Source organism: Panthera pardus, unplaced genomic scaffold (genome assembly GCF_024362965.1).
Source record: "Panthera pardus isolate Hobbes unplaced genomic scaffold, ASM2436296v1 HiC_scaffold_2, whole genome shotgun sequence".
Taxonomy (NCBI): domain Eukaryota; kingdom Metazoa; phylum Chordata; class Mammalia; order Carnivora; family Felidae; genus Panthera; species Panthera pardus.
Window position 1 is genome coordinate 93,311,751 of NW_026526765.1, and position 13,908 is coordinate 93,325,658.

At 37.4% G+C, this 13,908-nt stretch overlaps 1 protein-coding gene across 10 annotated transcripts in view; it reads right to left on the minus strand.

The window, feature by feature from the left end:
* The window catches only part of ATG10 (autophagy related 10), a 450,172-nt gene that overhangs the window by 92,714 nt on the left and 343,550 nt on the right, over nucleotides 1–13,908 (minus strand). For all 10 annotated transcript variants that reach the window (XR_008423811.1, XM_053907238.1, XM_053907237.1 and 7 more), the window contains one exon: nucleotides 6,478–6,575. Coding sequence is in view for 9 of the 10 variants with exons in the window: in XM_053907238.1 (XP_053763213.1) it covers nucleotides 6,478–6,575 (98 nt within the window). In the remaining variant the exon portion in view is untranslated. The remainder of the gene's footprint in view (nucleotides 1–6,477; nucleotides 6,576–13,908) is intronic.

Consider the following 13,908-nt stretch of genomic DNA (forward strand, 5'->3'; position numbering starts at 1 on the left):
TAGAGGAAGCACAATTAAATCATCAGTTTATCAGCCATCATTATAAATCACGAGGCAACACATCAAGCTTCATTATTTAAGACTCCTTAACCAGTGACTTCCTGCATCACCGAGAGTCAAAAGCAATCTCTTCACCAAAAGGTGTCTAAGGAGTTTTGTTTTTTGTTGTGTTTTCTTTTTTTTTTTTTTTTTACCCTGAGAGATTATCATGGAAATACGATGAAAACTCACTGAAATTAATTACCATATTTTTGCATGTTTTAGACACGATGAAGTCTTCAAAATGAAATTAATGGTATTTGGGATATGTAAAATGTGCATTGCACAGGTTCCTCTTAACTCTATTTCCTGCCAATATTTAATCCAGTTCTCATATACTTATAAGGGATCACACAAGGAAACATAACGAGTTTCTTTCCAACTTTATCTACCCAATCCCATTCATTTATTTGTACTCAGCTTTCCCCAGACATGTGGGATCAAAAAACAAAATACCTCAAAAGTTTTGGTTTCCAAACTTAAAGTACACAGTTCAGATGTTAGAAAATATGTGCAAGGAGATATGGCACAGGATGAGTTTTGTATGCAACCCTCTTTCTTAGTCTTCCCAACAACTCTTGGTAGATGCTGTCATTATCTTTAATGGAAAAATAAGACACAGAGAGTTTCTGTAATTTGCCCAAATTCGTACAGCTAGTAAGCGGTGGTGTTCACCCTGTCTGGCTCCAGCACCTTGATAAAGGCTCTAAAAGAAAGCAAGCCTCCTTTGCAGATGGAGGGGTAAGTCTGGGCATGAACTGCACGACATGAATGGGCAACCAGCAACAACTTTTCAAACCAAAAAGCTACTTGGGTTATATCAAAATAACTCAGGGGCCAACTTAAAGAGACTTTCAGTGGCCAAACATGAGGCAAATCAAGCAACCATAAAGATGATTACTATAATGAATTGAAATGCATAAAACATTTACATCCACAAGTCCACAAAGATACATAAGAAAAGTTTCTTGGTCACCTTAGGATGCTAGAGAACCAGCTCATTATCTTAAATGCTAGAACATTTACCCTGCATTTTCTATATGAAACATACCTCAAGTAACTAAGCTGGTGAAGGAAACTGCTGTTATAAAGCAGTCCAGCTCATAAATAATGGATGATAGAATTAGAACATCACTATTTTGCAACCCCTAATGAGTTAATGGATCTAGGCAATAATCATGAATGGCTTCTAACAACGCAAAAAAGAAAGATAACCAAACATTATGTGCCTCTTGATAGAAGTATCCAGAATCATCTATTAAGTATTCATGCCCCCAAAAACAAACCTGAATCTGATCAAGCCTCCAGGTCTAAATACAAGTTTAAGGAAAACGCAGGAAGGAACACACCAAACAACATCACAGAGATACAATCAGAAACAAAACAAAACAAAACAAAACAATAACAACAAAACAACAGACTACAAATACTATAGGACCAAAAACCTTGTTTCTCCAACAAAAATTTGTGAGGAAAAAAAGAGAGAGAGGGGAATGAAAATCTTAGTTTCAAAAGTCTTAAGGGTTGTTAACCATTTTAATGTATAAGCCTTATTTGAATCCTGATTCAAAGAAACTATAAAAAAACAAATATGAAAATTTAAGCATCAATTGCTTACTTAATATTAAGAAATTATTAATTTATTTGTGATAATAGAAATGTGGTTATATTATTTTTAAGAGTTCTTATCTTTTTTTAAACTTTTTATTTTGAGATAACTGTAGAATCACATGTAGTCATAAGAAATGATACAAAAAGATCATTCATGGGGCACCTGGGCGGCTCAGTTGGTTAAGTGTCTGACTTCAGCTGAGGTCATGATCTCACAGTTCATGGGTTCAAGCCCCACGTTGGACTCTGCACTGACAGTTCAGAGTCTGGAGCCTGCTTCAGATTCTGTCTTCTTCTCTCTCTGCACCTCTCTAACTTGTTCTCCCTCTCTCTCTCAAAAATAAATAAACATTAAAAAAAAAAAAGATCATTCATACCCTTCACCCAGTTCCCCAGTGGTAACATCTTGCAAAACTATAGTACAATATCACAACCAAGATACTAACATTGATGCACTCAGTGACAGGATATTTCCATTGATACAAGGCTCCCTCGTGTTGCCTTTTATAGCCATACCCTCTTCCTTCCCAGGAACACCTTCTTCTCTAACACCCAACAACCACAGATTCATTCTCTAATCTATAATTTTGTCACTTAAAAAATGTTAGATTAAATGGAATCATATACTATGCAACCTTTTGAGGTTGGCTTTTTGTACTCAGAATAATTCTCTGGACACTCATCCAGGTTGGTCAGCATATCAGTAGTTGGTTCCTTTGTATTACCTAGTAGTATTCCCTAGTAAGGATGTACCACGTTGTTTAATCTCCATGCTCTGAAGGACATCAGAGTTGTTTCCATTTGGGCTACTATGGATATAGCTTCTATAAACACTGGTGAAAAGCCCTTATATTTTACAGATACATACTTAAATTTTTTTGGATGAGATATCATATCTAGGATTTGCTTTAAAAAATTCCAGATTGGGTAAGACACTAAAATAAATAAGATTGACCATTAGTTTTTAAATGTATTATACTATTACCTCTACTTTTGTATATGTTTATAATTTTCCATAATATAAAGTTGACAAACAAGAAAATAGTACAAACCAATTACTTATCTGACCACATACACACACACACATACATAAACACACACATCTTCAAGTAAAATTGAAGGTATACTTTCTTATATTATGACTTTCAGTCCGTGCCAAGATCACAGGAGTTCTTTACCTAAAACAGCCCACACCTATGAGTGATCATTATTGTAACATTCATTGTACTAATTTGGGCAGATCCAACCTAGGCATCTGTTAACTTACTTTCAGAAGTTCTTTATTAGGCTACAGGATTGAGATAATAGGTAATTCGTAATATTGGACAAAAGCAGGTAAGTAATCACCATAATCAAATGTATGAGATTCATTAGTGGCTTGTCGTCAAAAGAGAGCATTCATGTCTGACATGAACAGGTCCTTATCATCAAGACAAATGCTGAGAGAACAGAAATGTGATTACTAAAGATGAAGAGCAACAAACTATATGAGCACAATCAAGCCTTAAAATGAAGTGAAATGCATTTTATATTATGTGAGGGCTGCTTTTGTCTTTAAGCCACTCTGGAGGACAGGATATTATTATCACGTTCAGTCTGCAAGCTAATGGCTCTTTAGTATAATTCTGCAAAACGCTATCTACTGTTCAGTGTCGCCAATATTCTATCAGCTCATTCTCCCCTAGTGCTGCATCACACCATCCCCATTACCCCACTGAAGACACCCTCCTTTTTCTCCAGATGGGCTTTACAAAAATGAAGACCCACTCTCTCAAAGATCTCAAGCAAAAAAGAGCATGCAAATACCAACTCATTAATGAATCTAGGATTAAAAGTCAAGACCTCCAAAGGAGATATTCATGATGACTTTCACATGTCAGGAATGCAAAGGCAACAACAAGAGTTTCCCTGGCAAGGTCTTTAAACACTGGACATGCACCGTGACAAGCAATTCTAAAGCTTAAACAAAGTTTGTTGTCAAAAGTGGGATACCTGTCCACAGATCAATCCCCATAAGACAAGTTCCAAAGGAACAACTAAATATTACAGTTGTGCCGTACTTTGGTGATACCAACCATCTCTCCCATTAAGTGAGCCCCACGCTTGGGTGCTAACAATCAGCGCTTATTGTGATTTCATCATTACTACTATACTACGACAGGTAGGAAAAAGATGGTCTGTTACTAAGCTATCTGCCACTTAAGTATCCACAAATGAAAAGATATTAGTCAATTTCTTTAAAAACAATCCATGCACAGATTGGTTCATTTGGCTGGTTTAGCAACTTAGGATTCTATCAATAGAAAGAAATCTGTTGGTAACATGGTATTAGGAAACTAAGAAAATACAGTTGAGTCCAAAGTCTTGTTCATAGGTCACAAGTCAGAACAGAGACACATAGAATTAAAACCCAAAATGACACAGGTCACCAGGAATTGTGCTATGGTCTTGCACTGAGATTAGTAACAGGGCTGCTAGTGGCAGAAAAAGGAAAAGGATAAGAATTGGGCTCAGGAACAAAATGCAAAATGGAAATTAAGAGGAACAGACAAAAAAGGCACTAAAGTGAAATACATGTGTGTTTTGGGATCTTTGTTATCTATCTTTTGCCTCTACTTTTTGCCATCTTCCTGGACTCTTGTAACCAAACATTTTCTGGGTCCTGTGGATTCTGACACTACAGTATACATTTGGAGACAGTCTGTGGTCACTAGCAGAACAATGGAAGTCGAAACTCGTAGCACTCAATACTTAAAGGCTAATCTAAAACGCTTTGCATAGGGGCATTTTGTGGCTCAGTCAGTTAAGTGTCTGACTCTTGGTTTTGGCTCAGGTCATGATCTCATGGTTCGTGAGATCAAGCCCCATGTCTGGCTCCAGGCTGGCAGTGTGGAGCCTGCTTAGGGGATTCTCTCTCTCTCTCTCTCTCCCTCTCTCTCTCTGCCCCTCCCCCACTTGTCCACATACTCTCTCTCCCTCAAAATAACTTTTAAAAAATAAAAAAAAAAATCAGGGCACCTGGGTGGTTCAGTCGGTTAAGCATTCTGACTTCAGCTCAGGACATGATCTCACAGTTCGTGGGTTCGAGCCTGGCATCAGGCTCTGTGTTGACAGCTCAGAGCCTGGAGCCTGCTTTGGATTCTGTGTCCCCCTCTTTCTCTGCCCCTCCCTTGCTCATGCTCTGTCTGTCTCTATCTCTCAACAATAAATAAATGGTAAAAGAAAAAAAATTAAATAAATAAAATGCTTTGCATAAAATAAAACACTCTTGCCAAAAATCTTTATGATTGGATTTGCTTATATAACTCTTTATCCTTCTTCATAGCAACCACCCATGCCTGCTCTACACTACTGGAATTTCAGAGGGGGTCACTTTTGTGAGCTGAAGTGGTTTCAAGAAAGAAACATGAGAGAACAAAAAGGAAATATAAAGATAGAACAAAGGCAATAGGGAAGTCTTTAAGTCTGGAAAGAATTCTAAGAACAAAGTGCACAGAATAGCTTCTGGAAAATGGAAAGCCTTGTTCAGAAGGAGCTGAGACTATATAGAGTGGAGTAGGAGTATAAGATCAGCTCAAAAGGGCAGGTTGGAGCCAGGGGATGGCAGCCATAGAGCCCCAGTCAGGCGTTTAGACCACATGGCATAGGCTTTTGGAAGCTACTACAGGTTTACACATAGGCAAGATAAGTGCACCATGGTTAGGAGGATGTGACTAATGGTACGAGCAGGGAGTGAAGGAGCAGACCTGAGGTGCAAGGGCTTACTAATTGTTCCAGGTGAGGCCACAGGACTAGATCTATGTGTGAGTGCAATGATGGGAAGGGAAAGGAAAGGATTAATTTCAGGGACTGTGTACTTAAACCTAGTTTTGTCCCTAATTAAAATCTACAAAATGGTCCTTTGGAGTCACTGTCAAAGAACTACTTATAAGATACTAAGGATTCTTATGCTGATTGGGAGGTAAACTGTCATTATTATGATCAAACACATAAGAGAGCATAAAAATTTTAATGGCTGATACGGTCATTTTTAAAGGAGGCTTTGATTAAGCTTAACAGAGGCTGGGAAAAAATAAGATTTTTGATATAAGTAAAAATTATTTTTAAGGAGACCATGATTGGTTGCAAGGTGATGAGTATTTTTAAATTTCTAAAATAATTAACTGCTGATTTTAGCAAGGCAGTAATAATGACTTATATGATTGACAGATCTATTTTTCTCTACTTTTACAAATCTACTTTTTATATCTACTTTTGCAGATGCATTTTCTCTACTTTTTTCAGATCACTTATTGCAAACCTATTATTAATCAAAAGTTAATTTTTTGGCAAACGTACCTATGAGTAAAACTCTGAAGCACTGTAGATGACACAGGCTAAATCATGTACTTCTTAGTGAATATACCAACTTAGTTTCTATTCTCATTTCCTTCATACATTTTTATTGACCGCTCACTATATGATAAGTACCGAATCAGTGCTAGGTGTACCATAAAGAGAAAGAAAACAGGGTCTGCCCACATGGGAGCACACAGTATAATGACAAAGAAAGACGTTAATATGTTTTTTAAAAACTATCCAAATATATAATTTAAAATTGTGATAAGCACTATAACGGAAAATTACAGGGTGCTTTGAGAATTTATAACAGGAAGGCTAAACCAACTCTGGATCTGAGAAGGTGTTTTAAAGGAAACTGTTTCTGAACTGAAATTTGTAAGGATATAGGGAAATGAAATGGGCAAAAAGAGTAGGGGAGAGAATACGAGAAGAAAATACGAGCAGAGTGAAAGAATGACATATAATAAAATAAAAATATTCTCTAACCTGTTGGGTAATAGTGTCCCATGGCTCCTGCAGCAGCCTTGTCTTATAGCACTCGTGGATTCCTTCCCATATGTCCTTCAGAGCTAAAGGTCTTCCATCTGCAAAAGTGCATGGTAAAGACTGTCAGTAATCCATTTGACACAATGGTGCTTGGTGTCTACCTAAAACTACTAGAAGAATATTATATTTAAAAAAAAAATCTTTGCTAGTACACATATTACTTATGTATCAAAAGAGTGCTATAGGAATTACTATTTTCTTCCTGAGGGAAATTTAAACAGTCAAGCTTCTCTCCTTTGTAAGCATCTAGCAGTTAAATTATCTGCTCATTCATTGCCTATAGGAATTCTGAAAAATAAATAAAATCCAAATGTATTTTAGAGATGACTAATAGATACAAGCATAGGAAAAAGACCAGGTAGACAGACTTCCATATTCACAAGGGTGCACTACAAATACCTCTGAAATCTTAATACTCCCTCTAGTTCTTAAATCAAAGACCGTACACATGCTTCATTCACTCTCTCATTGACTAAATATCTGTAATGTTCAAATCACACTGCTGAGTACCATGGGGAATAGAGAAAAGGAAAGCACACAGTTTCTCCCAGTAAGAAGCGTACCATTTGCTAGTGAAACTATGACAAGTTTATCGAGAGTATATTGATACTAAAACACTAGGTAGAAAGCGGTCACTGCCAAGATGAAAACTGCAATTCTCAGACAGTTCAGAGGAGGGAGCCATTAACACCCAGTGTTTGTGACAGGTGGAGAAGGAATAGTTAAGGCTGGAGGGACATGAGAAGGAATCAGTATGAAGAGATTAAGACAATGTCTAGTGAACAAGAGTTCTCTCTTCCTTTCTTTAAACAGCTTTGACAATTCACCTATATTCGTAACAATCCAAATAATTTATTTTATGAAGGCCACCATGGCATAAGGTTAGTAGAGAAATAGGTGTCTAAATTGGCAAAATAAAGTAGTAAGAGAAAATTACCTAAAGACCTTGAAAGCACAAACTGCCAGCAGAAGGTGGTCTTACTACTAGAATTTAATGCTACTGTCCCACTCAGAGCTATCAAGTCCTCAGAACTTATGAGTGTGCTCCCTTCTTTAGGCAAGCGGAAAATAACACTTAAAGAAAGCTCATCAGTACGTCAAATCATTAGACCCGAAGAAGTATTTGGTCATCAGGTTACAATAAAACTCAGAGAAATAATCTACTCAAACCACACCCCCAAAAGCAAAAGGTATTTCATTCAGACTTATGGAGTTTAAGTAGAGATGGCAAAGTGTAAGAGAAGATCTCTGGACTTGGGAGTCCAGGCTGAGTTTGAATTCTGCTGTTGAATTCTGTTGTTGAATTCTGAGTTTGAATTCTGCTGTTTGAATTCAGCACTCTCTATGGACTGCAAGCTATCTGGCTTTCAACCTTACCTGTAAATGAGGATAATTATCCTTTTCAAATTCTGTTCATGTGAACAGGTGTGCATCAGTGAACACACCTGGGACTGGGTCAGGCACACAGTCAGAGCTTAATACATAGTAGGTATCTCCTCCTAGCTCCCACTGAACGGGTCCGGTAACTTTCACACTACAAAGCTAAGGGATTCACTTAAGGGCCATTATTTCTTAGAATTTTCTCATGTTCCTACACCATGCACATTGTGTTTGATGATATAATACATTAATACCATAGGCAGGGCATTTCTCATGTTTGACCTGAAAAGTTGAACTTTTCCTCAACCTTTATTTTCAATAAATAGCAATAGAATATTTTGATACATTTTCAATAAGTATCTTCATCTTGGCATTTATCTGGCGGCAGGAGACCATTATCTTGTGATAAATAGTTTTATTCCATTGACATTTCCATGTCTGTAAAATGAACAAGATTTATTCATCCAATTAACATTTGAATGTCATGTTTAGCTACAAGTTAAAAACAAGCTGCCTTCAGTATCTGTGTTATATTGTTTTCTGAACACATTTACAGAGCAGGGCCAAACTTTGCCCTTAAGATAAGCACTACACATCTTCAAAATATGTATGTGCACACGTGTGTGTGTGTGTGTGTGTGTGTGTGTGTGTGTGTGTGCGCGCACTGATGTTCAAAGAGGGGAATAGGATCTTAAGTACTTCAATGTTAAAAAGTAAACCAAATAATAAAATTATAAACAGATGACATGCTTTTAAAATAATTTTCAGATGTCAAAGTTAGAAGAAATCAAGTCGTAGGAGAATAAAATGTTAGAGCTGGTATAATTACTCAATTTATCAATAAGGCAACCAAGGTCTTGGGAACCATACATCAGCCAAAATTATGCAGCCAGTTCATGACTGCACTGGAGGTGGAATTGCCCTTCCTGCTGGAAGTGCCCTTCCTGCTGTTCCCTCGGCCTGTGAGGTGTCTCAGTGCCCTTCCTGCTGCTCCCTCAGCCTCTGAGGGCGGAGACCATGTTTATCCTTTCCCCACTACAGTCCCACAGTGCAGTTCCAAGCCCCATCACTCACACATTGCAAATGCTTTATAAATATTTACTGAATAAATGATAAATGAAAGGACACCCTACTTAATCTTATTTCCTCTAAGACAGAGAAAGGCTTTGCAGACCTAGAGAAGAATGCTGGGTTTAATATCAATAATGATTTTAATTTTACTCCTTAAAATATTCCACCCAACAACCTAAGGATGGGGTAAGTGGTTCAGATATTACCAGACAAAAACCCACATATTCTGCTGTAACCATTCATACAAAATGCAATAACCAGCAGCTAGCAGCAATGTGGAAAGACCCAGAACAAATGGTATAAAATATTTTCATCAGATTTGATGCTAGAATTGAGGGTATGTGACGTAAATTTTCAGACAACACCAAATTTACAGGGAAAAAAGCTAACATATTACAACAGAGGAATTAAAAAAATGATCTGCTCAACTTAGAATAACAGATAATTACAGAGTTAAAAATAATAAGTTCAAAGCATAAAAGGATGCATGATAGTCCTACATGCATGTTTATAACAGTGCTACCTACCGGCTAGAAAGAAAACAGTGTTTTTTAAGTGAATAGATGTGATTAAATTCTCTAACGCATTTACAGACTGTTTAAAAACACACGTATTAAGACGCCTGGCTGGCTCAGTCATTTGAGCATCCGACTCTTGATTTCAGCTCAGCTCGTGATCGTGAGGGTATGAGCTGTGACTGGGCACATGGTAAAGGCTTAGAGAAAAGAACCCACATCATATTTCATTAACTCATTATTGTCTTATGTGTATGTGGGAGGCTTGTGGGATCAAGCTCCGTGTCGGGCTGCACGCTGAGCATGCAGCCTGCTTGAGATTCTCTCTGTGTGTATCTCTCTCTCTTTCTCCCTCTCTCTCTCCATGACTCATGGCATCTCTCTCTAAAATAAAAAATATATTAATAATATGCTTTAAAAAAAAACATGGATTGGGTGCCTGGGTGGCTCAGTCGGTTGAGCATAGGACTTTGGCTCAGGTCATGATCTCATGGCTCGTGAGTTCAAGGCCCATGTCGGGCTCTGTGCTGACAGCTCAGAGCCTGGAGCCTGCTTCAGATTTTGTGTCTCCCTCTCTCTCTGCCACTCCCTTGATCACGCTCTGACTCTCTCTCTCTCAAAATAAATAAATATTAAAAAAAAAAAAAAGGATTAATGATGCTTAAATGAGTGCTTATACTAGCTACTCTGACAAGAGTGCCAATCTCTCCAGCTTCTGCTGACCATTTCCACTGCAGATGATTTGGGAAATATAGCTTTGCCTCCCACATACACATAAGACAATAATAACTTAATGAATTATGATGTGGGTTCTTTTCCCTAACCCTTTATCATCAATGTGCCCAGTCACAGCTCTTACCCTCATGATCAAAGACATACAAAAGTTAGTTTTATGATCTTTTATGCAAAAACAAAAATTTTTGACATAATCATAAAATATATTCAAAATATTATTGTGACTCTAATTATTTCAAAACCAAATGGAAACTTCAGAAATTCCAGTGAAACCATTAAACTGAGATCATCGAATAGATTTCAAAAATCATGTCATAGAAGTAGAGCTTAAATGTTACAGTTAAAGAACTTTGTGATTTTTTTTTTTAATTTTAGACAGAGCATGCACAAGCTGGGGAGAGGGGGAGGGAGAGAGAGAGAGAGAGAGAGAGAGAGAGAGAGAGAGAGAGAATCCCAAGCAAGCTCCATGCTCAGTGCAGAGCCCAACGTGGGGCTCGATCCCATGACCTTGAGATCATGACCTGAGCTGAAATCAAGGGTAGGACATTCAAATGACTGAGCCACCCAGGTACCCCTGGACTTTGTGATTTTGAATCTATTTATGAAAACCAAAGACCTGGGGCGCCTGGGTGGCTCAGTCGGTTAAGCGTCGGACTTCAGCTCAGGTCATGATCTCGAGGTCCATGAGTTCGAGCCCCGCGTCAGGCTCTGGGCTGATGGCTCAGAGCCTAGAGCCTGCTTCCGGTTCTGTGTCTCCCTCTCTCTCTGCCCCTCCCCCGTTCATGCTCTGTCTCTCTCTGTCTCAAAAATAAATAAACGTTAAAAAAAAAAATTTAAAAAAAAAAAAAAAAAAGAAAACCAAAGACCTGAAACTTTAACTTAACATAAAATCGTGGGCATAAGTAAATATTTAGTTAAGCTCATGAAACACATTATAATGTGCCTTCATGTTCAGTTGAAGGTATCTTCAATCAGAAACTTTAAATCATGCTAAGAGGGTCTATTTTTTCTGTCTGGCCTCAGTCAGATATGACATAAGCATACTCAATCAACAACTCCCTAGTTTTAGACCTAAGATATTCGATAGCACCAATTTTAACATGCTTAGAAATCTCATTAATCACACTGAGGCTGAGAAGCTCAGTAAAATCCCTTGCATACTTGAAAAATTGAAGTAGAAGCTGAAATAATTTCAGCGGCAACCTACAAAGTAAGCATGGTAAATTAAGGTCATTTATTTAACAAGTGTTTATAGAGTGCCTACTGTGTGCCTCTATCTCCTGGAATGACAATACACATCTGAGCTAAAGGAATATTCTGTCAGCAACCTAGAATGTCAATGACAAAAGAAGAAGAGACATTGGATGAAAAATAGAATAATTAAAAAGTACAATCTTTAGCAACTGCCAGTAGCATTTAATTTAACAATTTTCATATAAAATCTCTCAATTGAATAATAACCTACATGTCAAGTAATCTATATATTACTCAAAATGTGCGGCTCTCTAAATTAAATTTCTCAGGGCTATTAGTTTTCATGAATCAAATAACAGCATGAGATATTTCACCGGCACCACCTAACTCTAGCACAAGCACGCAGAAGTCACCTTTATCCTATTGTGCATGGTTTCACTAAAATTTCATAACTCCTAAAATGAAGATTACAGAGAGTATACATTATTTACAGTAAGTTGAATAATAATGTTCTGAACGTGGTCACTAGAAATAAAAAGGAAAGGGTGTATTATTCACAATGAAATCTGTCATTATTCAATATACTGTCTTCAAGAGAGGTTTGAAGGATATAAAATTCATGTCATACTCCACAGTAAGGCAGAGATGATGCTCCACCAAAGGGGAAAATTCATTTTTGCTTCAGTGAGAAAATTATATTGTGATATGAAATGAGTGTTAATTGTTCATGTACATTCATACCAGAAACTATGCTGCCTAATTCTGTAATTTTTATTTATTCCTATGTACATTTCTATCATTTTGTGTCTTTACTAATCTCAGGAAATCTGAAAAAATATTCCAAAAATACAGATTATGGAAACTTCTCTTTACTTACATACGACATCAGTTAACCTACATGTTTCCTAAATTTTGGTTACTGCATCATACAGTAAAAAATGAGCTAAAGAGTTTGAGTCTCAACCCCATAATTTTCTACGTACCTTTGAATAAATCATTTAACCCCTCCGAGCACTCAGTTTTTATGAATGTGCACAAGGATAATACCAGCTCCTATTTTACAATGTTATTGTGAGGATCAAGATACACAACACACCTAGCATTTTTTTTAATGTTTATTTTTATTTATTTATTTATTTATTTATTTATTTATAGCACAATGCAGGGCTCAATCTCACTAACCACCACGAGATCATGACCTGAGCGGAAATCAAGAGTCAGAAGCTTAACCAACTAAGCCACCCAGGTGCCCCAACACAGCTAGCGTTATTGAAAGGTACTACATGCCAAGCCCCATTTCATATATCAGCTTACAAACCTCAAAACTCTATGAAGTAGGTATTACTACTATGATTATTGTTATCTCAAAAAAATTTTTTTTGGATGACAGAAAAAAAAAAAAGTTAGATAACTGCAGTTCATTAGTAGCAGAGCTAGGAATCAGAACCAATGCTTTCTGGCTCCAGACCCTGCACTTTTACCACTATGCTCTGTCGCTACCCAGGAGCTCTGTGCAAACCATAAAGCAATGCACACATATTGGTTATGCTGTTGTAGTTGTCACTAGTGGTCTCCACTAACACTGCCTAACCTAGGAGTATCTAGAATTTTGCCTTTCCTGGGTTTCTTACTAGGCTGTCCTGCTCTTTCACTCATCACTGCATGGACAAATCCCAAGTCCAGCCAAGATCTCTCTTAATCACTCCAGCTCAAGATAATCTCTGCTCTCTGATCCCTGGTAGCAGTTTTCCCCCCAGCTTTACTGAGATATAATGGACATATAAAATTGTGTAACTTTAAGGTATACAACATGACATAATATATGTATATATTAGGAAATGTTTACCACAAAAGGTTAGTTATCACATCCATCACCTCGCAAAGTTAACCATTTGTATGTGTGTGGTTAGAACATTTAGAATGTACTCTCTTGGTTAACTTTCAGGTGTACAATAAAATATTGTTAATGATAGACACCATGCTGTATATTAGATCCCCAGAACTACTTATCTTATAAATGAAAATCTGTACCCTTGAGCCAACATTTCCTCATTTCCCCTACTGCCCGGCCCCTGGCAACCACCGATCTACTCTTCGTGGTGGCAACTTTTACCTCTATTATGGCTATTAACATATTGTCCTTGTTAGTAAATTTCAGACCTGTCTTGTTTCCCTCACTAGACCATATGCTCCTTGAGGGCATCATCCATCTCTGATTTCCTTTATTCATCTCTGTATTCCACAGACACCTTCATGCCTTGTGCACAAATATTTTTGAATGGTTGGATAGATGAACATTCAACATTATTTCTACAGCAAGTAGCACAATTACTACTAAGAATAAAGACTGAACAATCATGATTAAAAATCACAATTTATATTAAAAAAAAACATGCTTGGGGGCACCTGGCCGGCTCAGTCAGTTCAGCGTCCAACTCATGATTTCCACTCAGGTCATGATCTCACGGTCATGAAA